The sequence below is a fragment of the Narcine bancroftii genome, chromosome 6, assembly GCF_036971445.1.
Source record: "Narcine bancroftii isolate sNarBan1 chromosome 6, sNarBan1.hap1, whole genome shotgun sequence".
Taxonomy (NCBI): domain Eukaryota; kingdom Metazoa; phylum Chordata; class Chondrichthyes; order Torpediniformes; family Narcinidae; genus Narcine; species Narcine bancroftii.
The window spans coordinates 48,678,553-48,704,131 of record NC_091474.1 but is presented as its reverse complement, the minus strand read 5'-3'; the positions used below and the strand labels follow the sequence as shown (position 1 = coordinate 48,704,131).

Here is a 25,579-nt window from a genome sequence, read left to right as displayed (position 1 = left end):
AACTTTAGCTATCCTCCAAGCCCTCGGCATCTCACCTGTGGCTAAGGATGTTTTAAGTACCTCTGACAGGGTCCCTGCATTTTCAACATTACCCTCCCTCAAGGTCCGAGTGAATATATAGTCAGGCCCTGGGGATTTATCCTCCCTTATTTGCCTCAAGACAGCAAATCCTCTGTAATCCATATAGGTTCCATGACCTTACTACTGTTTCTATAGACACAATGTCCATCTCACAAGTCCGATACAAAAAAAATTAAGATCTTTCCAATCTCTTTTGGTTCCATCCAAAAATGGCCATTCTGATCTTCAAGAGGACCAATTTTTTCCCTTACTATCTTTTTACTCTGCATATATCTGTGGAAGTCCAAGGATTTTCCTTCTTGTCTGACAGAGCAACCTCATGTCTTCTTTTAGCCTTCTTAATTTATTTATTGCAGGTAAAAGCAGAACTTTCTGATGAGCAAGGTGTCCAAATTAAACACAGGAATGGCAATACATTGTAAATGAAGAGGCAACACATGAGGCATCGGGTGTTTAAAGGTTCAAATACATGTCAATCAGGTGCTTCATGGTGACAAACCAATTTAAAATAGGAAAGTTAAGACACCTGGTTCATAAATAATTTGAAATAGTGTCTAAAGCATGGCGTCAGCTCCAAGAAGCTGATCACAGCTTGTTTGATGCAGTATTCTGATGTGGATGGCTCATCTCAGGAAGTACGTGTTGATATTGGGGTAGGTCCAGTACCATTCACCAGACCAATCGAGTGAGTTCACTAAAACATTTGCTAAACCTTACCCAAGACTAGAAATCCACTTTCTACATTATAACAGTGTTTATGCCTGGAACATCCTGAAGATCACATGAAAGTAATTTCCCTTCTTTCTCACTCATATTTCAAGTTTTCAGGATTTTAATTAATTTTAAAAGATCTTCATTTGCTTGAATCTATTTGAATAACTGATAGTTAAACCAGTGGGAAATTCTGACAATGAGAAACTTTAATTCAGGTGATCCCAGGACAGGTCTGCACAGTGTGTTGCTTGATCTTCTTCATCTGTCGGACAGAGGGGTCTACTCTGCCCCTCCTTCACCATGGAAGGGCACGGGTCAGATCAGGCAAGATGGTGTGAAGTAAAAAGACATTATTTTTAAAGTGGGGCGAGGGGTGAGGAAGAAAACAATGGTGAGAATGCAGGAGGGAGAAGAGAGCGCGCGCGACATGAAAAGCTTCTTATAAAAATCTAATTCAATATCACATAATTTGGTGAGATTTTACTGATCTTAATATATACATTGAAGCCACAAAACTTCAGACGTTTCCTCATTTTCTACGTTAAATAAATTTCACAACAGTCTAGGAACTGCAGTGCATTTTCTATTTGAATATCAAAGAGAATAAGAAAATTGGAAAGGGACAGAAAACCTAACGTTCAAAGTCTCTGTTGAGCATTATCATTCATTCCAAAGGTCGTGGCGTTCCAACGCAGAGACACGAGAATCCACTGGGGACGAGATCATCGACCGCCCATGATAAAGCTTGGTGCTTCTGAATCATCCACCTTCTCCATTGAACTATCGTCCTCCTCTTCCTCCTCAACGCTGCTTGAAGGTTCAGACCCTGAAGCAAAGATTGCAACATTTCTCTCTCTGATCCAAGGAAGATCTGCTAGATTATGGCTTTCATCATTTAGAAGATTTAGAATAGAGATGAGAAAGAACTGATTTTCTGTGGAATTCTCTATACAATGAAGGACTGTCTTAAATATATTTAAGACAGAGTTAGATAGATTTTTTGCATACTAGGGGAATTAAGGGCTATGGGGACAGGTGGGTCAGATGAGCCGTGATCTTATTGTTGAATATGCTTATTCACAAAATTTTCTGTGATTACTGTTACCTCCATTTGTGTACTCTGGATCCAGGTAACAGCTGCAACCCATCCTTGGGTTATGTAGACCCCTCACATGACCACGTCCCCGCAAGACTAGCAGGATTTAGACAGCGACTCAGGTATCCCCTGCCAGAGAGGGGAGGCAGGAGAGAAGTGAGGCATATTTGTGAGCCTTTGTGCCACACAAAAATCTCAAGCCCCCATAGTGAACTGAAGGAATTTTGCACAAGTTCAGGGTTGGATGTTAGTCTGACGATTCAGAAGCAACAGCGAGGTTAAGAGATTAATTACTCACCATCTGTCACTTTCAATTGTTCCTGCTTGCTTTTTTTAGCCAAGAGTTTCCTTTGTTTTAACTTCTGACTGTAATTAGAGAAACAAACTTTGAAGGACAAGCAAACACTAACATATACACCAGGTTGCAATCAAAGAAAAGATCAAGGGGTTGTGTTGGATTCCTGTTCATTGGATGTGTGTGCAGTCTGCCTCCATCTGGACAGGAAGTGGGAGAGTTGGAGACATTTAAACAGGTAGATAGCCGAAGGATTTGGAGGGATATGGGCCAAACACAGGTAAATGGGATTGCCCAGATAGAGAACTAGGTCTAGAGAGAATGCAAGTTGGACCAATGGGCCTGTTTCCATATGGCCCATAGTCTTCACACACAGGTATTCGTTTAGATTCAAACTGGGTAGTGATAGTGAAGTTGATAGCAAAGGTGAGTTTTGTCAAGTCTCAAGATCCAACATTCATCGATAGGACATATTGTCGTCCCCTTGGAACACACTAGCTGGAATTAGTAACCAACACAGGGAAGAGAATGAACAGACATACCTTCTCCAAGATTCAACTAGCATTATAATTATGGATAGATATTCCTCAGAAATAGAAATTAAAACAAAAGCCACAGTTGTACAAATCTAATCATATATCGTCTAGATATTTCAAGCCAGTTCTACACCATGAAAGCAGCTATGGTCTAACTTCCCCATGCCAACCAAACTGTCCAGCTAAATTAGTCCTATCTGCCTGCGTTTGACCCAAATACCTCTAAACCTTTCCTATCCATGAGCCTGATGAAATGCCCTTTGATTGAAATATTTGTCCCTGCTTCTACCACTTCCTCTGGCATCTTATTCCACACACTCACCACCCTCTCCATTAAAAAGGTGGCCCTCACATTCTTCTTGAACTTAAATCTAAGCTCCTACTTAAGAACATCAGGAGCAGGAGTTGGCCATTCAGCCCATCAAGCTTGCTCCACCATTCAATGAGATTATGGCTGATCTGAACGTGGACTCAACTACAGCTATCTGCCTTTTTCCTAGATGTTGAAAGACAGAACCTCCAATCTCAGGATTGCGACCACGCCACGTGCTAGTGGTGATAGAAATTGGAAGATAATGCAGCTAATGAGATGGTGCAGGAAGGAAGGCTTCAGATTTCTGGATCACTGGGCTCTCTTCCAGGGAAGGTGGGACCTGTACTGGTAGGATGGTTTACATCTGAACTGGAGGGGGACTAATATCCTTGTGGGAAGGTTTGCTAGAGCTGCTCCAGGGAGCTTAAACTAGATTTGCAGGGGGATAGGAATCAGGAGTGCCAGAGCAGATAGTGAAGAAGAAAAAGATGATATTAAAACTACAGATAAATAACAGAAATCAAAGGGGAATGTGGTGGAAATAATGTTCTCAACAAAAATAGAAGATCAGAGCAGGGATGGGATGTTGAGGCTTTATACAGCACTAGAGAGACCTCACCTGGAGTATTGTGAGCAGTTTTGGGATCCTCACTTCAGAAAAGATGTTCTGATGTTGGAGAGGATTTAGAGAAGGTTCACAAGGATGATTCTGGGTTATCATACAATGAGTGTTTGTCGGCTCTTGGCCTGTACTCGCTGGAATTTAGTAGAATAGGGGGGTGGGGCAGTTGAGAATGAGAATGAGGGTGGCACAGTTGGCATAACAACGCCTTTACAGTGCCAGTGATCAGGAACAGACCTGGGATCTGTAAAAGATTTGTATGTTCTCCCCATGTCTTCATGGGTTTTCTCTGGGGGCTCTGGTTTCCTCCCACCCTTCAAACGTACCAAGGGTGTAGCTTAATGGGATGTGAATTAGGCGGCACAGACTCGTAGGGCTAACTTGGCCTGTTACAGTGCTGTATGTCTGAATTGTTTTTAAATTTAAAAAATCTCATTGAAACATTTCAAAGATTGAAAGGTGTAGATAGAGTAGATGTGGAAAGGTTTTTTTCTCCATGGAGGGAGATTTGGGGACAAGAGGGCACAACTTCAAGTTTGAAGATGTCTGCTCAGTACACTTCAAGATGCAAACCACAGCAAAGATGATATGCTTTGGACCTTGTCCGGTTCCTTTAAGCCTCCAGTTTGCTCTTGCCATCACTCCGATGTAGGTTAATCTTGGTCTCATCAGTCAACAAGAGCCTTTTCCAGAATCGTGCAAGCTTTTTAAATACTTCTTGGCAAACAGTAATCTGGCCATCCTTTTTGTGGCTAACTAGTGGTTTGCATCTTGCTGTGTAGCATCTGCATTTCTTTTCATGAAGTCCTCTGCGGACAATAGATATTGACATATCCACACCTGCCTCCTGAAGAGAGATTCTGATCTGTCAGACATACATGCGCGCACACACGGCACCAGACTCCATGAGCTGAATAACCACTTTCTGGTCCTTATATGTCAGAATGTGGTGATAGTGTAGAACGAGCTGCCACCAGTGATGATAGATATGGGTTCAATTTCAAATTTAAGAGACGATAGTATAGGTACATGGATAGGAAGGGTTTGGAGGCCTATGGTCCAGGTGCAGATTAATAGGACTAGGCAAAATAGTTTGGCATGGATGAGATGTGCTGAAGGGCCTGTTTTTGTGTAGTTGTGTTCTCTGGTCCTATAAAAATACAACCATTCAAATCTACTTGCCCTGCTCTCTATCACTATTTTCATGCCTTGTAATTGTGCCCCGTCCTTCTACTTTAAACAGCACGTTAGAGTTGACCTGTTAGACTGCTCACAGAAAAACATCTCATTGTACCAGATATGTGACAAATCAAATTAAACACAGTAAGTGATTAAACTATCATGAGAAATGTAGAATAGAGACACCTATGGCTACAGGTACATTATTCCCTAGAAGCCATGACACAGAGAGACTCTCTTGCGTTCATCACTCAGGGCTATCAAGATATGGGACAACGATTCATGTTAAACCTTTACAAAACAAGATCCCGCGTGATGTTCTGTGTGCATTTCCTGTCACCCGATCAGAGCAAGAATGTAATTAAACTGGAATGTAATTAAGCTGGATTCACAAGGATGTTACCAGGACTGGAGGGCTTAAGGCATGAGGAGAGACTGAACGGACAAAGATATTTTCCCTAGAGCATTGAAGTCTGAGGGATAACCTCAGAGGTAAACAAATTCATGAGGAGCATTGAAACAGTGAACAGTCATATACTTTTTCCAAGTGTAAAGGAATCTAAAACTAGAGGCATAGGTGTAAGGTGAGGGGCTCTGAGGTACGAGCTGCCAAAGGAAAGTAGAGCGGGTATAACAGTATACAAAAGACAATGCAAAGAGAAACATGGAGAGGAAACCTATGGGAACTCTAGCGGCACGTTGGCATAGTGGTTAGTGCAATGCCTTTACAGCGCCAGTGATCGGGACTGGGGTTCAAGTCCCAGCTGTCTATAAGGAGTTTGTATGTTCTCCCTGTGTCAGCGTGGGTTTTCCCCAGGGGCTCCGGTTTCCTCCCACCCTTCAAAAATGTACCTGGGGTTGTTGGTTAATTAGGTATAAAAATTGAGCAGCACGGACTTGCAGGCTGAAATGGCCTGTTAAAATTTAAACTCCCGCTGTACTTACCGCTTCTTCCTGCGTTTCTCTGTCTTCTCTTCGGCCATTCTCCTGTTCTCCTCCAGCTTTTTCTGGAATTCATCATCCTGACGTTGCTGAAAAGTAAAGCACCTTTCTGTGAACCACTTATAGCAACAGGCCACACACCTGCACTGCGGTGCAGACAGACAGGCAACAAGGGAATACAATTTTCCATGACCACAGCAGTGGTTTACAAAGGGTGGGGGAGAAGTGGAACAAGGGTCCGAGGTGGGAATAATTACAGAGGGAGAGGAAGCTGAAACAGGACACACGAGGAAGGGCAGATGTGAGTACAATTACAGATGGGGGGTGGTGGGGTCTGTGGATCATGGGCCAGAGGTGGATAGAATTGCAGAAGGTAGAGAACTGTGGTACAGGCCACATGTCAAAGGACCAGAGATGGGTACAATTACAACATCTAAAAGACATTTAACCAGGCAAATAGGATGAGCTCAGAAAGCTTCTTTGGTCAGTATGGATGAGTTAGGCAACAGCCTATTCCAGTGTTGTGCAACTCTATGAAAAAGCACAAGATGTTGCCTCATCAAGACCCAAACTTTTACAACAGTTGGGGAATTAAGGGTTATGAGGGAAGGTGGGAAAGTGGAGCTTGTTCATGGCCAGAACAGGTGTGATCTTGCTGAATAACAGAGCAGGCTCAATAGACATGGCCTTCTCCTGCTACTCCCCAAAAGTTATTCATGCCAACTTCTTACAATTATCATAATTAACTAACGCCAATTGTTTACCAAACTTCCAATTCAGGAAGTCAGACCTTGCTGCAGATCTTTCCGTCAACTCAAACTCACCATCAGAAAGACCAAATAAACCTTTGTCCATTGGCTTTCCCTTCTCCTACCAAAAGGAGAGGGTCTGTCAGCCAACATGGCGTCAGAGGACTGCGTGCCGCTGTGGGCCCATGTGCTGCTGTTCGTCCGCGAGCTGCCATGGGACGGCGTGCCACTGTCTGCCTGTGAGCTGCCAGAAGAACTGCTTGCCACTGTCAACCTGTAAGCTCCTGGGGACTGCATGCCACTGTATGTCCGTGAGCTGTCAGGCAACTGCAAGCTCTCACGGGATTGCGTGCCGCTGTTTGGCCGTGTGCAGTCAGGAGACTGCAAGCTCTGGAGGAACAGGTGCGGCCATCTGTCTAAAAAGCATCCTTCCAGCTTTGAATCCAATAGGGAGCTATATAACCTTCTAGATTCATTCCTTAAGAAGAGGTCCAATGTTGCACCCTCTCTAGTTGGGCCCTCAATAAATTGACTGAGAAAGCCCTTTTGGACACTCTTAACAAATTCCACCCATCCAAGCCCTTTGCACTGTTTAAACCCTAGTCAATATTCAACATCAAACTCCCAGTAATACTACCCTATAATTCTTAAAGCGATCTACAATTTCCTCACACATCTGTTCCTCCAAGTCCTGTTGACTATTTTGGGGGCCAAGCCAAAGTAACCATTCCCTTGTGTCTAAGTTCCACCCATACAGTTTCAGTTGGAAATCCCCCAAGAATATATCCTCTCTCAGCACTGGAAAATAATGTTGGTAAATGCAAGGTCATCCACTTTGAAAGATCCACTCTGTTGTGCAGAGGGACTTGGGAGCGCTTGTGCATGAAACACAAAAGGATAGTTTGCAGGTGCATCAGGCAAATGGGATGTTGGCCTTCACTGCCTAGAAGTTCTGAATTTAAGAGCAGGGAAGTTCTGCTGCCAACTGAACAAGGAACTAATGAAGCTGCATCTGGAGTAATACATGCAGTTCTGGTCTCCTGACTTGAGAAAAGAGCCAGTATGAGGAGGTTCACCAGGTTGATTCCAGAGATGAGGGTTAAACCCATGAGGAGTGATTGAGTAGTCTGCGACTATGCCCATTGAAGTTTAGAAGGACAAGGGAAAACATCTAAAATTATGAAAGAACTAGAAAAGACAGAAGTCCTAATTTTTTCCAATGGCAGGTGAGATTAGAACTAAGGAACATGGCATCAAGATTTAGGAAAGTAGATTTCGGACAGATGAGGAGGAGCAAGTAGGAATTTTAGTACACATGCATATTGTATCAATGTCTATGTCAAACTCATTGGCAACAAATCCTGAAATCTTTCTCCAGGAGAGTTGTGAATTAGTGGAATTCTCTGCCCAGTGAAGCAATAGAAATGCTTTATTATATGTTTTTAAGATAGAAATATTTGAATAATTAAGGAATGAAGAGCTGTGTGGAACAGGTGGGTAAAAGGAGTAGAGTCCACAGCCAGATCATCTATGATCTTATTGAATGGTGAAGCAGGCTCAACATCGTGTTTTCATGACCCATTCTACGGTTACCTGTATGGCTTGCTTCTCCATATACTCCTCTCTCATGTACTCCCTGCGACGAAGATGTCTGTAGACATGGAACTCTCCACTCCCTGCACCAGCACTTGATCCTGTGACCACAGGACAACAAATCATACTCAGTGGGGAGGACAAGTAGTTAGTCAGAAGCACAGTCAATCAGCTTTTGAGAAAGACTGCGGTTGTTGTTTCTAAATTTCTGAACAACCTGCTGTGCCACGCATGACGAGCGAGCATTCGGCCGGCCGTCAGTTGGACCAATGGCGGGAGTGAGGAGTGAATGGGGCAAAACACAGAGTTTTTGCTGAAATAAATGCAGACTTAATTCAGGCAACCATGACAATGGGAAATGGTGGTGCGAGTTACCCAGACCCTCCTAGTTAGCTGACCATTCAGAATCCACAGCCCCAAACATAAAAAAAACAATGTGTACCCAGAGCTGACAACACATCAATGGATCAGAAATTCAAAACAAGTTTTATAAAGTGCATGGCTTATTTCAGGTCCTTGCATCTGTGCTTTCTCATGGATGGGTAGGAGGGCTGGACATACTCCCTACCTAAAGCAGCAGGAAACTTCCACAGTTCAGTTCAGCCCGACACAGACACCTGCAGAATTTTGATTGAATCAAACATAATGGAGAATCAATGCCCCCCCCCACCCCTTTTCTGAACCAATGTATTTTATCTCCTTCCGGCACAACACTCCCTCCTTTTACTTGTCAACCATTTCTCTAGAGTCCATTCTTCTTTCCAAAATCTATTCTCTCTGGACTTACCAGATCTCACAGAACACTACATCACAGAAACAAGCTCTTCTGGTCTGTCCTGAACTATTATACCACATCATTCCACTGACCTGCATCCAGTCCATATCCCTCCATACCACTCCCATCAATGCACCTATACAAATACTTAAATGTTAAAATTGAACCTGCATTCACCAACTCAGCTGGAAATTCATTCCTCACTCTCTGTGCAAAGAAGTTCCCACTAATGTTCCATTTCAACTTTTCCTTTCACCCTTAAACCATGTCTTCTTGCTTTTAATGAAACACAAAAGTCTGCAGACACTGTGATTGCCGGAGTTAAAGATCTATAACCAATGTTTTGGTCCTGAGCCCTTCTTCAAGCTATAAGTAAAAAGCAGGCAGGCAACTGAATCTCGCCCAAACTCAGTGGAAAATGCCTGCTTGCATTTACTCTATCTATACCCATCATAATTTTGTAAACCTCTATCAAATCTACCCTCATTCTTCTACACTCCAGGGAATAAAGTGCAAACCTGTTTAACCTTTCCCTGTTACTCAGTTCTTTAAGACCTGGAAACATCCTTGTAAATCTGCTCTGCATTCTTTCAACCCTACTGATATCTTTCCTGCAGTTAGGAGATCAAAATTGATTACAATATATCAAATTTGGGTGAATCAATGTCTTGTATAATTTCACCAAAATATCCCAGCTCCTATACTCAGTACTTTGAATTATGAAGGCCAATGTGTGAAATCCTCTACTTACGAGCTTATTTACCAGTGATGCCAGTGAATTATGTATCTGTATTCCCAAATCAAACTTCTACCACACTCCTTAGTGCCCTACCATTTACCATGCATGTCCTACCTTGGTTTGTCCTTCCAGAGTGCAATACCTCAAGTTTGTCTAAATTAAATTCCATCTGCCATATTGCAGCCCAGTTTTCCAGCTGATCCAGATCCCACTGAAAGCTTTGAAAGACTTCCTCGCTGTCAACAACACCTCCAATCTCTGTGTCATCTACCTGTTACTTTGACACAAAAGTCATGAATCTGCCAGTCGTGAATTTGTAGAAAATAGGGCATACAGCCCTTCAAGCTTGCACAACTCTTCAAATCTATTATGTCACAGGAGCAGAAATGGGCTATTCAGCCCATTGAGTCTTGTCTGCCATTTAATCATGAGCTGATCCATTTTCTCCACTCATTCCCACTGCCTGACCTTCTCCCTATAACCATTGATGCCCTGGGCTTCAGTGCTCTATTCTTGTCTTGCTTTCTCTCCAGATCCTTTGATCCCTTTATACACAGGAGCCACATCTACCTCGTTTCTGAATACCTCTAACAAGCTGGCCTCAATAATTTTCTGTGTAGAGAGTTCCACCAGTTCACAACTCTCTGAGTTATGATTTCTGTGAAACTCTCATTTCTGTGTAAATAGCTTCCTCCCTGCCTATAGACCATGACCCTTTGGTCTGTAAAGAAGGACTCAACTTTCTTTCCAAAAAGCCTGAAGAAACCCAAGCACTCAACAGGGTGCTTTGGAATGTATCACTCCACGCAACCGCTGAACTCTGTCAGTACAGCAGCAAGCCTCAACACATTTGGGAGAGACTGCTTTTGATATCTTGTCACATCCACACTGATCACATCTCCATTCCTCCTCCTCAAGTGCCAAATATAATCTTTGTTCAAAAGAATGAGAACGTAGAGCATGAAATGGAATGAGAAGTGGCTGAAAGAGACCATTGGGCCCATCAAGCCTGCCTTGCCATTTGGTATGATCATGTCTCTGCCATCTCTCCAGAGTTATCAAATGTTTATCCACTTCAAATACTACAAATGATCCAGCTTCCAACTCTTGCTGGGACAGGGAATTCCAGAGGTTCGCTGCCCCCTGAGAGTGGACACACATCAGTTTAAATGGCCCACCTGTTTTCTTCTAGTGGAAACATCTCCACATCTCTTCTGTCAAACTCCCACCACCTCAAGTTTGAAGCAAGTTAAACCTCCTTTTCCTCAGCTCCAAAGAATGCATCATCATAGAGATCTACAGGACGGAAATGCACCCTTTGACACACCTTGTCCATCTCAGCCAAACTCATCCCATTTGCCTTTGGCCTATCTTTCCAATCCATGTATGCATCCAAGTGTCTTTTAAACCTTGCAATTATATCCACCTCCCCAAGTTCCTTTGATAGTTCATTCCATACATTTCCCTAACCGGTCTGAAAAAGGTGCCTTTCAGGTTCCTTTTAAATCTCTCTCATCTCACCATAAATCTCTGCGCTCTAGGTTTAAATTCTCTAACTCTGGGAAAAGGCAATGACTATTTGCCTTATCAATCCTCCTTGGGGTTTTATAACTGCAATAAAATACCCCCAAGCAGCCTCCTATGACCCAGGGAGAAAGGTTCCAGCCTTTTTGATCTATCCTCATAACTCAAATCTACCTCTGCAACATTCTCATTAATTCTTTCTATTTCCTTTTCCAGCTTAAAGACATCAGTCCAAATGTTGGTGATCTGAACTGACATAACATTCCAAGTGTGGTCTCATCATCATTTTGTACAGATGTTACATGATGTCCCAACTCCTGAATTCAATGTTCTGATAGATTAAGGCAAACACCTTCTTCACAACCCTGTCCACGTGTGTTGCTATTTTCATGGAACTAAGTACCTATACCCCCCCCCACCCCCCCACCCAGTTGTTATTCCACTACACTCCATTTAAATAATGAAATACCTTTTCGGCTCAAACTTTCCCACATTAAATTTTGGATGCAGTCTTTTCCCTACTCAATTGATATCCCAATGCAGAATTGCTGTATCTTTATTAAAAATCATCCCATTTTCATATCTATAAATTTAGAAATCTTACTCACTGTTGCTTCTCCCCGATCATTTGTACAAGTAGTGAAAATTCCTGCAAAAAGGAGGGGACCCAGCCCAGCACGTAATAGGCAAAACTCTCCCCTCCATCAAGGATGTCAACATTGGAGGGGAGTCACGTGATGGAGTAGTGGCCGGTCGGGGAACTCCAGCCCTCTCCAGAAAAGTAAAATAAAGACAGTGAAAAAACGAAGGCACAAACACAAAAACCAAAATAAACTGAAAATAAAGGTGTGGAGAAAATGGCAGCGAAAAAAGAAAAGTCAAAAGCAACGGGAAGAAGAGAAGAAGAAAGGACGTCGGAAGAAGAAGGTGAAGGCCTTAACTGTCCGAGGAGGCCTGCCGCGGAGAGAGAGGCCCGCTCCCTAAGGTCAGTTGAAGTCCCGAACTCGGGACTACAAAAATGGCTCACGGAGCCAAGCAAAAGTGCGCAACCGCGCATGATAAAAATAACACTGACGGGAGGGGGGACCAGCTGAGGAGTAAATCTCCACAGCTGAGAATGACAGCCACAACACAACAAGAGGAAAACACAGAAAATAACAAAAGCAAGAAAGAAGAAAGTAAAAAGAAATCAAAGAAACAACAGATGACCAACCCAGAGGGAGAAGACCAGCAGCAAGACATTTCTAATAAAAATAAGAAGACCAAAAATACCCAACAAAATAAAACAAACAAACCAACAAGAAAACCAGAAAAGACAGAGGTAAAGGACACAGGTACTGGAATGGACTCAGAAGAAGAAGAGGAAGAACACAGAGAAATGGAAGATGAAGGGAAGGGCAAGACAATGGATATATATATTTTTTAAAGAATATATGGAATCAGTAAAAGAATGGCAGTCACAAGAATTCAATGAAATAAAAAGAGTAAAAAGTACAGAAGAAAAAATGAATAGATTAGAGATGATCATGTTAGATATAGGAAAAAGTGGACAAGGTGGAAGAACGAGAAACAGCTGTAAAAATGGAAGTAGATGACTTAAAAAAGAAACTAGAAGAATCTGATAAAAAAGTTAAAGAGACACAAGAGCTGTTAGCTCAGAAGATAGATATAATGGAAAATTATAGTAGAAGAAACAATATAAAGATAGTGGGCCTTAAGGAAGATGAAGGCAAAAATATGAGAGAATTTATAAAAGAATGGATCCCCAGGGTCCTAGGAAGACCAGAATTACAGAAAGAAATGGAAATAGAAAGGGCACACAGAACATTAGCCCCTAAACCACAACCACAACAAAAACCAAGATCCATTCTAGTAAAGTTCTTAAGATATACAACAGGAGAAAATATATTGGAGAAAGCATTGAAGAAAATAAGAAAGTCAAAAAGCCACTGGAATACAAAGGTCAAAAAGTTTTTTTCTATCCAGATATAAGTTTTGAACTCCTGAAGAAGAGGAAGGAGTTTAATACAGCAAAAATGATCCTATGGAAAAAAGGATATAAATTTATGCTAAAGTATCCAGCGGTACTTAAAATAGTTATTCCAGGGCACCAAAACAGACTATTCTTGGATCCGGAGGAAGCATGAAAATTTGCAGAACAACTACAAAACAGACAGAGAGGAAGATATGTAACGAAAACAAAAATGACCACAAACTATATGTATGTGTGTATGTGTATATAAAAAAAAAATAGAATATAGGTAAGAACTAAGAAGGGAAAGAAAGGGAAGAAAGGAAGTATGGGGGGAATTAAGAGAGTGACCTTTGTTGTATATGAAAATTAAAATCTTTTCGGGGGGGAGCTGGGTGGGGAGGAGCTACGGTCACTGCGAAATCAGTTGACACTTGCGAGTGAATTCGCAAATCCAAATGGAGAGGGGAGATGTGGTTGCCCGACAAGGGATAAAGGGCAACTCAGGAAGGGGAAGGGGAGAGGATAGTGGGGTTAAAGAAATTTTAGATAGGAGAATAAGGGAAATGTTTGATGTTTTAGAAATGTTGTCTTATAAAGTGTTCAAAAAAAATAAAGCAGAAATGGAAAAGAAGGAAAGGTGATGATGAGGAAATGGAAAGGAAAGATAAACAAAGTATGAAATGGCTATGTTGAACTATATGACTTTAAATATTAACAGAATACATAACCAAATCAGAAGGAAGAAACTGCTAAATTTATTGAAAAAAGAAAAAATTGATATAGCATTCGTGCAAGAAACACACTTAACTGAAGTGGAGCACAAGAAATTAAAGAGAGATTGGATAGGACATGTAACAGTAGCGTCATATAATTCAAAAGCTAGAGGAGTAGCTATATTAATCAGTAAAAATGTACCAATTAAAATAGAAGAGGAAATAATAGATCCAGCAGGGAGATATGTAATGATAAAATGTCAGATATATTCGGAGTTTTGGAATTTGCTCAATGTATATTCACCTAACGAAGAAGATCAAAAATTTATGCAAGATATTTTTTTGAAGATAGCAGACACGCAAGGGAACATACTAATAGGAGGGGATTTCAACCTTAATTTGGATTCAAACATGGATAAAACTGGGAAAAAAATTAACAGAAAGAACAAAGTAACCAAATTTATAATTAAATCGATGCAAGAAATGCAACTTTTGGATATATGGAGGAAACAAGACCCAAAGGAAAAGGAATATTCATATTATTCGGGTTGACATAAAACATACTCAAGAATAGACCTATTCCTGTTATCAGCTCGCATGCAAGACAGAGTTAGGAAAACAGAATATAAAGCTAGAATATTATCGGACCACTCACCCCTGATATTGACAATAGAGTTAGAGGACATCCTTCCAAGAATGTTTTGATGGAGATTAAACTCCATGCTACTTAAAAGGCAGGATTTTAGAGAATTCATTGAACGACAAATTAAAATGTACTTTGAAATAAATACGGAATCAGTGAAAGATAAGTTTATACTATGGGACGCAATGAAAGCGTTCATCAGAGGGCAAATAATAAGTTACGTAACCAAGATGAAGAAGGACTATAATCAGGAAACAGAGCAGTTGGAAAGGGAAATAGCAAATATAGAAAAAGAATTAGCAATGAAGGAAGACACAGCTAAAAGAAGAGAATTGGCAGATAAAAAAATAAAATATGAAACACTACAAACATATAAGGTGGAGAAGAACATAATGAAGACAAAACAGAAATATTATGAACTAGGAGAAAAAACGCACAAAATTCTAGCGTGGCAGCTTAAGACAGAACAAACTAAGAGAATGGTATTGGCATCAAGGAAAAAAGACAAACAAATCACATATAATCCAACGGAGATTAATGAAAACTTCAGAGAATTCTACGAGCAATTATACCAAACTGAAAACGAAGGGAAAGAAGACAAAATAGATGAATTTTTAACTAAAATTGAACTACCAAAATTACAAACAGAGGAACAAAATAAATTAACAGAACCATTTGAAATAGTAGAAATACAAGAGATAATAAAAAAACTACCGAATAATAAAACACCAGGAGAGGATGGATTCCCAATAGAATTCTATAAAACATTTAAAGATTTATTAATTCCTCCCCTCCTGGAAGTAATCAACCAGACTGATAAAACACAAAGCTTACCAGATTCATGCAAAACAGCAATAATTACAGTAATACCAAAGACAGGGAAAGATCCACTCGCACCAACGTCATGTAGACCAATATCTTTACTTAACACAGATTATAAGATAATAGCTAAACTATTAGCAAACAGATTAGCCGACTATGTACCAAAAATAGTAAATATAGACCAAACTGGATTTATTAAAAAAGACGAACAAAAGACAATATTTGTAAATTTATTAACTTAATTCTTGCAGTAGAAGGAAATAAAGCTCCAACAGTAGCGGTTGCTTTAGACGCAGAGAAGGCCTTTGACAGAGTAGAATGGAATTATTTATTCAAAGTACTACAAAAATTCAGCTTACCAGACAAATATATTAATTGGATTAAAGCATTATATAAGGGGCCATTGGCGAAAGTGACAGTAAATGGATATATATCAAAGCAATTTAACTTAAGCAGATCAACAAGGCAGGGATGCCCACTATCGCCCTTATTGTTCGCGTTAGCCATAGAACCACTAGCAGAACTGATAAGAACAGAAAATAAAATAAAAGGGATAAAAATAAAAGACAAGGAATATAAAATCAGTTTATTTGCAGATGACGTTATAGTATACTTAACAGAACCAGAAATATCAATAAAAGAATTACATAAGAAATTGAAGTAATATGGAGAAGTGTTGGGATACAAGATTAATGCAAATAAAAGTGAAGCAATGCCAATGAATAATGCGGATTTCTCAAAATTTAAGAAAGAATCAGATGGCAAATGCAAGCAATGTGATACCTAGGTATACAAATAAATAAAAACCTCGGCCATCTATATAAACTCAATTATTATCCACTAATGAAAAAATTACAAGACGACTTAGAGCATTGGAAAGACTTACCACTAACACTAATTGGAAGGATAAACTGTATTAAAATGAACATTTTCCCAAGGATACAATACCTAATTCAGGCATTGCCAATACAACTGACAGAGAAATTCTTCAAGGAGTTAAAGAAAATAATAAGGAAATTTTTATGGAAAGGGGGGAAACCGAGGATAGCACGAGATAAATTAACAGAATGGTATAAACAAGGAGGCTTACAACTGCCAAACTTTAAAAATTATTATAGAGCCGCACAATTAAGATACCTATCAGATTTTTATCAAACAAGGGAAAAGCCAGATTGGACTAGATTAGAACTAGATAAAATAGGGGAGAAGATACCCGAACATATATTATATAAATGGGATGAAAAATTGGTACAACGTAGGAATTCTCCAGTATTACATCATCTGCTCAATATTTGGAAGAAGATTCATGTAGAAAGGAATAAAACAAATTACCAACTACCAAAACTAATAATGACGCAAAATCAGCTAATCCCTTTTACAATAGATAACCTTTCCTTTAGAGAATGGGAGAAAAAAGGGATCAAAAGAATAGAAAATTGTTTTTCGGGAAATAAATTATTATCCTTTGAACAAATGAAGGATAAATATAATATAACTCACGATACAGGGTTGGCATACTACCAACTGAAATCCTACTTGAAGGACAAATTGGGAAGCAGTCTGAGGTTACCAGAGGGAAGTAATTTTGAATATATGATTACAGACACAATGATAATCAAAAAATTTGTAATAAACATGTATATTAAACTACAAGAAATGGAGAATAAGGAAACAAATGGTAAAACTAAACAAAAATGGAAACAAGATCTAAACATAAAGATAAAGAAGGAAACATGGGAGAAATTATGCTCAGGAACTATGAGAAATACAATAAATACGAGGTTATGTATGATACAATATAACTGGATACACAGGCTATATATTACACCTCAAAAGTTAAATAAATGGGACCCAACAGTATCTGACAGATGTTTTCGCTGTAAATAGGAAATGGGAACAACAATTCATGCAATCTGGACATGTGAGAAAGTGAAAAAATTTTGGGAAGATCTAAACCAGATATTAAATAAAATCACAAAAAACAATATATCAAAAAACCCAGAGATCTTCCTCCTAAGTAACATAAAAAACAAAGAATTTGGACTTGATTTGGATGGTGCACAAAAAAGATTTGTTAGGATAGCCTTAGCTGTAGAAAAAAAATGTATTATGTCAACCTGGAAATTAGAAGATAACTTGAGAATACAACAATGGTATATAGAAATGAATAAATGTATTCCATTAGAAAAAATAACATATAATTTAAGAAATAATATTACAATATTTGAACAAATATGGGAGCCATACATGAAACACAATAGAGAAAACCTACCGGGGACATCTACCACCTAAAATGACAGAAGGAGAAGAGAATGAAAAGAACTGACTCAGTGGAATTTCTTGTTTGTTTTTATTGAGCGACAACATTGTTTGACGGGTTTAATGTATCCTATTTTCTGAACTTTAAATGAATGGGAGGGGAGGTAGGGAGGAGGGGAGGGTGGGAGGGGAGGAGGGAGGGGAGAAAATGACACTGTATATGTTCAAGAGGGAAAATGTATGTATTTTGATCAATGTGGTTTATAGTGTAAAAAATTAAAATAACAAAAAAAAGGATGTCAACATTGAACGTTGGCGTCAGAGAGCAGCGTCAATTATCAAGGATTTGCATCACCCAGGACATGCTCAGTTCTCACTGATGTCATCAGGAAAGAGGTACAGGTGTCACAGGACTCGTACTACCAGGTTGAGAAATAGTTACTACCCCTTAACTATCAGGCTATTTTTAAGAACACGTATTTTGCTCATTATTTATGACTGCGTGTTCATACCTACATCTGCATTTGCAGTGTGTTTACAGTTCTTCTTTCTTTGAATACAGTTTACAGTCACTGGTAAAAAAAAATTACTCAGAAAAAAGAATTTCAGGGTTGTACGTAATGTCATGCATGTACTCTGGCAAATTTCAACTTTGAACTAGCAATCTGAAAAAGATGCATGGTTTAAATTAGATTTGGAGGGGGGTGGGAATCACAGTTCCAGAGTAGATGGGGGGGGTGAGAATGGATGGGGTAAAAGATGAAGTGAAGTTTGCATGTAACGTCAGAAGTCAAAAGGTTGCACGTGATGGCAATTTTCTCAGGAGTATCTATTTCAATGCAATGAGTATTGTAGGAAAGACAGACAAGCTTAGAGCATGGGTTGGTGTGTGGAATTAGGTCATTGTGGCCATCAATGAAACTCAGTTGCAGGATGGGCAGGACTGGCAACTCAACGTTCCAGGCTTCTGTTGTTTCAGACAAGATAGAATGGGGGGTGGGGGGGGGGGGGGAGGGGTAGATGAAAGGGGGAGGAGTGGCATTGCTCATCAGGAAAAATATCACAGCTGTGCTCAGGCAGGACAGACCAAAGGGCTCGTCTACTGAGGCTACATGGGTGGAGCTGACGAGCAGGAAAGATATGACCACATTCATGGGATTGTATTATAGATCGCCCAATAGTCAGTGAGAATAAGAGGAGCAAATCTGTAGAGTTATAGCAGATAACTGCAGGAAACAAAGTTGTGATAAGAGGAAATTTTAACTTTCCACAAATTGACTGGGACTCCCATACTGTAAAAGGGCTGGATGGCTTGGAGTTTGTCATATGTGTTCAGGAACATTTTCTAAATCAATATATAGAGGTCCCAACTAGAGAAAGTGCAATCCTGGATCTCCTTTTAGGGAATGAAACATGACAGGGGATCATAACACCATTAGTTTCAAGTGAATTATGGAGAAAGATCAGTCTGGGACTCAGGTTGAGATTCTAAATTGGAAAAAAGCTAATTTTGAGAAAATGAGAAAGGATCTAAAATGTGCAGATTGGGATGATGATTTTGGGCAAGGATGTGCAAGGTAGGTGGAGGACTTTCAAAGGTGAAACTTTGAAAGTACAGAGTTTGCATGCTCCTGTTAGGATTAAAGGCAAAGTTAATAGACGAAAGGAGCCTTACTTTTCAAGGGATATTGGGGATCTCGTTCGAAAGAAGAGGTGTACATCAGGTATAGGCAACACGGAGCAAATGAGGTACTCGAGGAGTATAAAAATGCAAGAAAAGTCAAGAAAGAAATCAGGAAGGCTAAAAGATGTTGCTTTGACAGACAATGTGAATGAAAATCTAAATGTTTCTACAGGTATATTAAGAGCAAAAGGATAGTAAGGGACAAAATTGTCCCCTTGAAGATCAAAGTGGTTGGCAATGTAATGAGGCAAAAGGGATTGGGGAGATCTTAAATGTTTTTTTTGCATCAGTATTTACTCAGGAAACTGGCAGAGTCTAAGGAAGCAAGGAAAACAAGCAATGAGGTCATGGAACCTATACTGATTAAAGAGTGGATATATCGCAAGAGCCTGACAAGATATTCCCTCAAACCTTGAGGGAGATTAGACTAGTGTAGAAATTCCAAGGGCTCTTGCAGAAATATTTAAAATGTCCTTAGCCACAGGTGTGGTGCAGAATAGGAGAGTTGCTTATGTTATTTGATTGTTTACAAAAAACTTCATAACTAACCCTGAAAATTATAGACCAGTGAGCCTGACATCAGTAGTATGCAAGTTATTGTAAGGTGTTTTTACAGATCGAGTTTACAAGTATTTGGATAGCTAGGGACTGATTAACGATAGTCAACATGGCATTGTGCATGATAGGTCGTCTTTAATCAATCTTTCAGTTTTTTGAGGTTGTTACCAGGAAAGTTGATGAAGGAAAGGCTACATGGACTTTAGTAAGTTTTTAAACAAGGTCCCATATGGGAGGTTAGTCAGAAAGGTTCAGACACTAGGTATTCAACTGGATTCAACACTGGCTACACGGGAGAAGCCAGAGAATGACAGTGGATGATTCCTTCTCCGACTGAAGGCCTGAGACTAGTGGTGTGCCTCAGGGATCTGTGCTGAGACCATTGTTGTTTGTCATCTGTATCAATGATCTGGATGATAATGTGGTAAATTGGATCAGCAAATTTGTAGATGACACTAAGATTGGAGGAGTTGTGGACAGCGAGGAATATTTTCAAATATTTTCAAAGCTTGCAGAGGGATATGGTCCAGCTGGAAAAATGGGCTGCAAAATGACAGAGGAATTTAATGCAGACAAGTATGAGGTGTTACATTATGGAAGGATAAACCAAGAAAGGACATACACAGTAAGGGGTAGGGCACTGAGGAGTATGGTAGAACAAAGGGATCAAAGAATACAGGTACATAATTCCCTGAAAGTGATGTCACAGGTAGATAGTATCCCGGATGGTATGTTGCTTCTCTGGTGCCAGGGTCCGAGATATCTCTGGAGGGAGGGTGAGCAGCCAGATGTCATGGGCCATGTACATCCCCTCCCATCCCCTCCCCCATCTTATTCAGCCACCTGTCTGCTTTTTGCTTAAACCTTGACAGATTCAGGCCCGAAGCGTTAAGCATCTTCATCTTTGCTCCATAAGAATGCTGTGTGACTTGCTGAGTTTCTCCGGCATTTTTTGTGTAAACTGCGTTGATTCCAACTCTTTGTCTTCGATGAGAAACCAGTTTTTAACCCAATTTAGCACAATTCCTGATCCAATGAGCTTTTAATTTATACATCAACCTCTAATTTGGCACCATGTCAAATGCCTCTTGGAAATAAAAATACTACTACTACAGGTTTCCCTTGATCATTTCTCTGTAATGCAACTTCAAAGAATTCAAGCAAATTTACCTTACATAAAACCATGGTTATTTTCCATTTTCCTGAATGTTTAGTTATCCTTGCTTGTCTTATGACTCCAACATCTTGCCATTAATACCAGTAACTTCAAAACCTACTGTCTTTGCAATTGTTCCTTTCTTGAATAAGGAAGCCACAAAGCTGCCTTCCATTCTCCTAGTACCTAGTGTAGCAAATTATGGAACATTTTAACTACTGGGTCCACTATCTTTAAAACAATTGCATGGTCCTGATGCAATACACATGATTGCTGGAGAAATTCAGCAGGTCACACAACATTCACAGGAAGTAAAGGGTAACTATTGTTTTGGACCTGGGCCCTCCATCAGCAATGGGAAAAACAGGAAGGCGTCTGAATAAAAAAGTGGGGAGCGGAGGAGGGGAAAGGAGCATGGCCTAATAGGTAGATATAGGTGGTAGGGTACAGAGGGGTGAGGGAAAGAGAGAGACTCAGGGGGAGAGGATTAATGGAAATTGGAGAAGTTGATGTTAATGCCACCTCAGAGAGTGCCCAGATGGAATATGAAGATCTATACCTCTGCTTTACAGGTGGCTTTGGTTTGGCAGGTGCATGAGGCCATGGATATTCAGATCAGTGTGAGAATGGTATGTGGAATTAAAATGGTTGGCCACTGGGAGGTACTCATTATTGCAGCAGACAGAGTTGAGGTGCTCAACAAAGTGATCTCCCAGTCTGCGTCCAGTCTCCCCAATGTAGTGGATGGCCCCTACTTGGAATTACTCTTTGGGGGCTCTGAATTGTCCCACATATTCTTAATGACATGTCTGGCTTTAGCAAGTTTCTGTTACTTTATTACTTATAAATAGAATTTTTGAAATTCTACCATATTATTCAAAATTAACCCATCTGATAACTTAGGGATATTACAATGCATTCCAAGGCAAATACTAACACAAAAAAAAGTATTCAGCATGTTGTTTGTTGCTGTTGGTCCACCTGCCCTCATCCTATTGATCCACAGATATTTTCACCATTGTATTACAAGATATGGAAGTTTCTTCAAAATTAATTTGTTTTGGTCTTCTGTTATTGGATGCCAAATTCTTAATAGATCCTTTGGCCTTCCCCAGTCCTGACAACACCTCGATTTCATTATTAACCAAGATTGTTCATTCACATGGAATCTCTTTTTTGGATTCTGATAAACCCGTGCTGAGCATCACAGACCAGCTGACTGATGCCAGACCTGTCCCTTTGCTTGTTGACTTGGTCCACCTCCCTTGCATTGTTAGAACTGCGTTTATTTAAACTGAACACACTGATGCTTATGAACATTCCTGGTGTTTATCCTCAAACTGATTTTCGGATTCTATCATTTTGATGTCACAAAAGCGAATCACAAGATCCCACATAAATCTTTCCATATATGCCAAATACCAGATTTTTAAATGCACAAAATATACTCACCCATAACATCACGAACAAACTCTGGGGGTGGCCGTGGAGCCCACTCTTTGGGTTTTTCAGAGATCAAAACTTGCTTCTCCTACAATAAATACACAAAACCAACAGAAGATAAATACATCTTTGGGGATTGGTAGATTCCGGACAAGTGTACTTTCCGGTTGATTGAGACTTACTCTTACAATGCCTAAATCACACACCTGCATTAACAGATTGAAAGACAAGAATACTGTACTTGCACTGAACAAACTTCACTTTTATTAATATATATAAACCTTAAATCAATTTACTTTCAGTCACATTCCTTGAAAACATTTAACTGTCACTGCATCTGCAGGTCCTCCCCTTCCACGAAGCCGCCCGAAAGACGGACAATTACATTATAGATAATTAACCCTCCCCCAAGTTTACAGAAAGAGTCTCTGACTGGGGTTAGAGATAAGGAGACACTTTAAGAGAGACATCCCAAATGGCGAGTGGCATCAATCAGCTCTTCATCCCGGGTAACGCCATTTCTGATTCACACAACTTTATTCAAACAGCTGCTATGAGCAAAGCACAACCAAAGCTCTCTGCTGGCTGAATATTTGCTCCCATTTTCACCAAAGGTTTATGTGTTACTTCAGAGAACATTTACTTTTTGAATGTGTTATGTCAGGGAACATTTATTTTTACAGTTTTAACTTGCATATTTTTTATTTATCATTTTATTTTTATTTATTTCATTTTTAAAATGGATCTTCCTTGATTTATCCTTCCTGCTTGAGGCTGCCAGTTGTTTGAATTCTGTATCATTTTCCAAATGTCCCCTCGGCTTCCAATCCGCTCAGGACCTGGGACTCAAGATTCCCTTCCAACTAGGTGTCCCGCTCTCTCATGCTTGGCCCCAGTATCACTTCCTTCACTCCCTCCTACCTGGGACTCCAGGACCTTCTCCCTCCCTCCTGTGATACCAGGTCTCAGTTCCTCTGACACCCATGGGAAGACAGCACCTCCTCTCTTCCCTCCTGGGATGCTGGGATACTCTCTGTCCCTTAGTCAGGGATACCGGGACACTCCCCTCCCACCCTCCATCCATGGACACTCTCCATCCCTTAATCTGGAATGTTCCCCTCCCTCCTGGGAGGCTGAGACTCTCTCCCCTTCATGGGACACTGAGATTCTCACCCCACCCCCATCCTGGGATACTGGGACTCTCTCCCCCACTTCCAAGAACACTGGAGGCCCTTTCTCACTGGCACCCAGTAATTAACCGCCAATCTACTAGTTAACATGCCAATGTGAACACTCACAAACCAGCACACAGGGGTCAAATTGCCCCAGGGATGAACTGACTAGGGAGGTCGTATCATTGCTGATTTGCTTCGAATAGGCGTACAAGTTCATCCAGTGTGAAAGGGACAGGGGGTATGCAGGCCGACACTGCTGGAGGATAGGCGCCCCTTTGCTCTGTGATGCCGGGTAGTGAATGTGAAAGGATGGCTAACCAGTAAATTGGCAGTTCAACGAAACAGTTCAAAATAGTGATTTTGCCATTTACACTGGATCAATGTTAACTGGTTCTCTGCACCCTTTCGCACTCACCTCCTAGCATTCCAGAGCAAAGGGGCGCCTATCCTCCAGCAGTGACGTCCTGCATAACCCGTCCCATTAACACTGGGCGATGACAATATGACGATTCAAAACAAATCGGAGATGATACAACCTCCCTTGGCTGTTCATCCCTGGGGGCAATTTGCATGCCAGTTCACAAGAGCTCACACTGACACGTTAACCGGTAGATTGGTCATTAATTACTGGGTTAAAGTGCCAGTGTGAATGGGCCGATGTGAACAGGTCTACCAGTATTTTAAAATGATTAATTGAACTGCCAATTTAGTAATTCACCAACATGAAAGGGGCTTTTGACTCACTCCCACTTCCCAGGACACTGTCTTCCCCCCCCCCCACCCCTTTCCCGGGTCACTGGGACCCCATTCCCTCCTTTCTCGAGACACTGGGACCCTACTTCCCCCCACCCCCACCCCCAGTTCTTGGGACACTGGGAATCCCCACCCCCAGTTCTCGGGACTCTGGGAATCCCCCCCCCCCCCAACACACACACTTCTCGGGACACTGGTACCCCACCCCTTATTCTTGGGACACTGGGACCCAACCCCTTTCTTCTTGGGATACTGGGTCCCCACCCCTTTCTTGGGACACTAGGACCCCCATCGCCCCCTTTCCCGGGACACTGGGACCCTTTCCCGGGACACTGGGACCCTTTCCCATCCCCCCACCAGAATGCCATGTGTCTCCCTACTCTTCCACCCCCACCCCTCCCCCGCGGATACCGGATCTCCCCATTCCACCGCCCAAGGACACCGGGTCCTCCCCCTCCCATCATTCGGGTCTCCCCGGGTCTCCCTCCCTCCCAACACCCGGATTCCCTCCTTCTCAGGACAGTCACTTTGACTCAGGCCTCACCGGGTGCCTCATTAACCGCTCCAGCTTCAGGCGCTGCTCGTCGGCCGCGCTGCGCGGAATCACCAGCGGCTGAGACCCCCGGGCCGGCCGTGCACCGCTCGCGTGTTCCGCCATCTTTGACCATGGCACCGTGTTGACGCGAAGGCCGGCCACGATCGGCGCTTGCGCAAAATGAGGCTGCTCGGCGGCACCAAGCAGGGGACGCATGCGCCAAACCTCCCGCTCGCCGCCCGCCTAGAAAGCAGCAGAGGTGAGCTGCCAGAATGGTCTCGCTTCACACCCGCTCTTCCCTCAGGCCTCGGGTCCTGGCAGCATCCCCTCAGTAGACCATGAGACATCCAAGCAGAACTAGGACATTCACCCCATCTATCATGAGCTAATCCACTTTCCAATTTAGTCTCACTGCCCACCTTCTCCCCATAACCTTTGATTTCCTGGCTAAACAAGAACCTATCAAATGCATCCAATGACCTGGCCTCCACAATCGCCTGCAGCAACAAATTCCATAGATTTACCACCCTCTGGCTGAAGAAGCTGCTCCACATCTCTGTTCTAAGCCGACACCCTTCAATCTTGAAGGTGTGCCCTCTTGGGGAAACAACCTTGTTACATCTCCACACTCAGTGCCTTTCAACATTTGAAATCTTTCAATGAGTACCCCCTCCTCCTCAATTCCATCAAGAACAGGCTAAAAAC

General features: G+C 41.4%; 1 protein-coding gene across 1 annotated transcript; it reads right to left on the bottom strand.

The window, feature by feature from the left end:
• Window positions 1-405: 405 nt before the first annotated feature.
• On the bottom strand, window positions 406-25,042 carry prkrip1 (PRKR interacting protein 1). Its single transcript, XM_069888199.1, has 6 exons — window positions 24,884-25,042; window positions 22,421-22,499; window positions 8,121-8,221; window positions 5,782-5,867; window positions 2,190-2,257; window positions 406-1,621 (listed from the first exon to the last, which is right to left on the bottom strand). Exons 1-6 carry the CDS (start codon window positions 24,995-24,997, stop codon window positions 1,518-1,520), a joined length of 552 nt encoding a protein of 183 aa, XP_069744300.1. The 5' UTR covers window positions 24,998-25,042; the 3' UTR covers window positions 406-1,517.
• Between the last annotated feature and the right edge of the window lie 537 nt (window positions 25,043-25,579).

Excerpts from the sequence above, each read along its gene's own strand:
- prkrip1 (XM_069888199.1), bottom strand. The coding sequence starts at position 24,997 with ATGGCGGAACACGCGAGCGGTGCACGGCCGGCCCGGGGGTCTCAGCCG. Across the intron at positions 2,258-5,781 it reads GAGAAACGCAGGAAGAAGCG|TCAGAAGTTAAAACAAAGGA; the intron begins GTAAGTACAGCG and ends CTCTAATTACAG. Across the intron at positions 1,622-2,189 it reads ACAATTGAAAGTGACAGATG|GGTCTGAACCTTCAAGCAGC; the intron begins GTGAGTAATTAA and ends TCTTTGCTTCAG.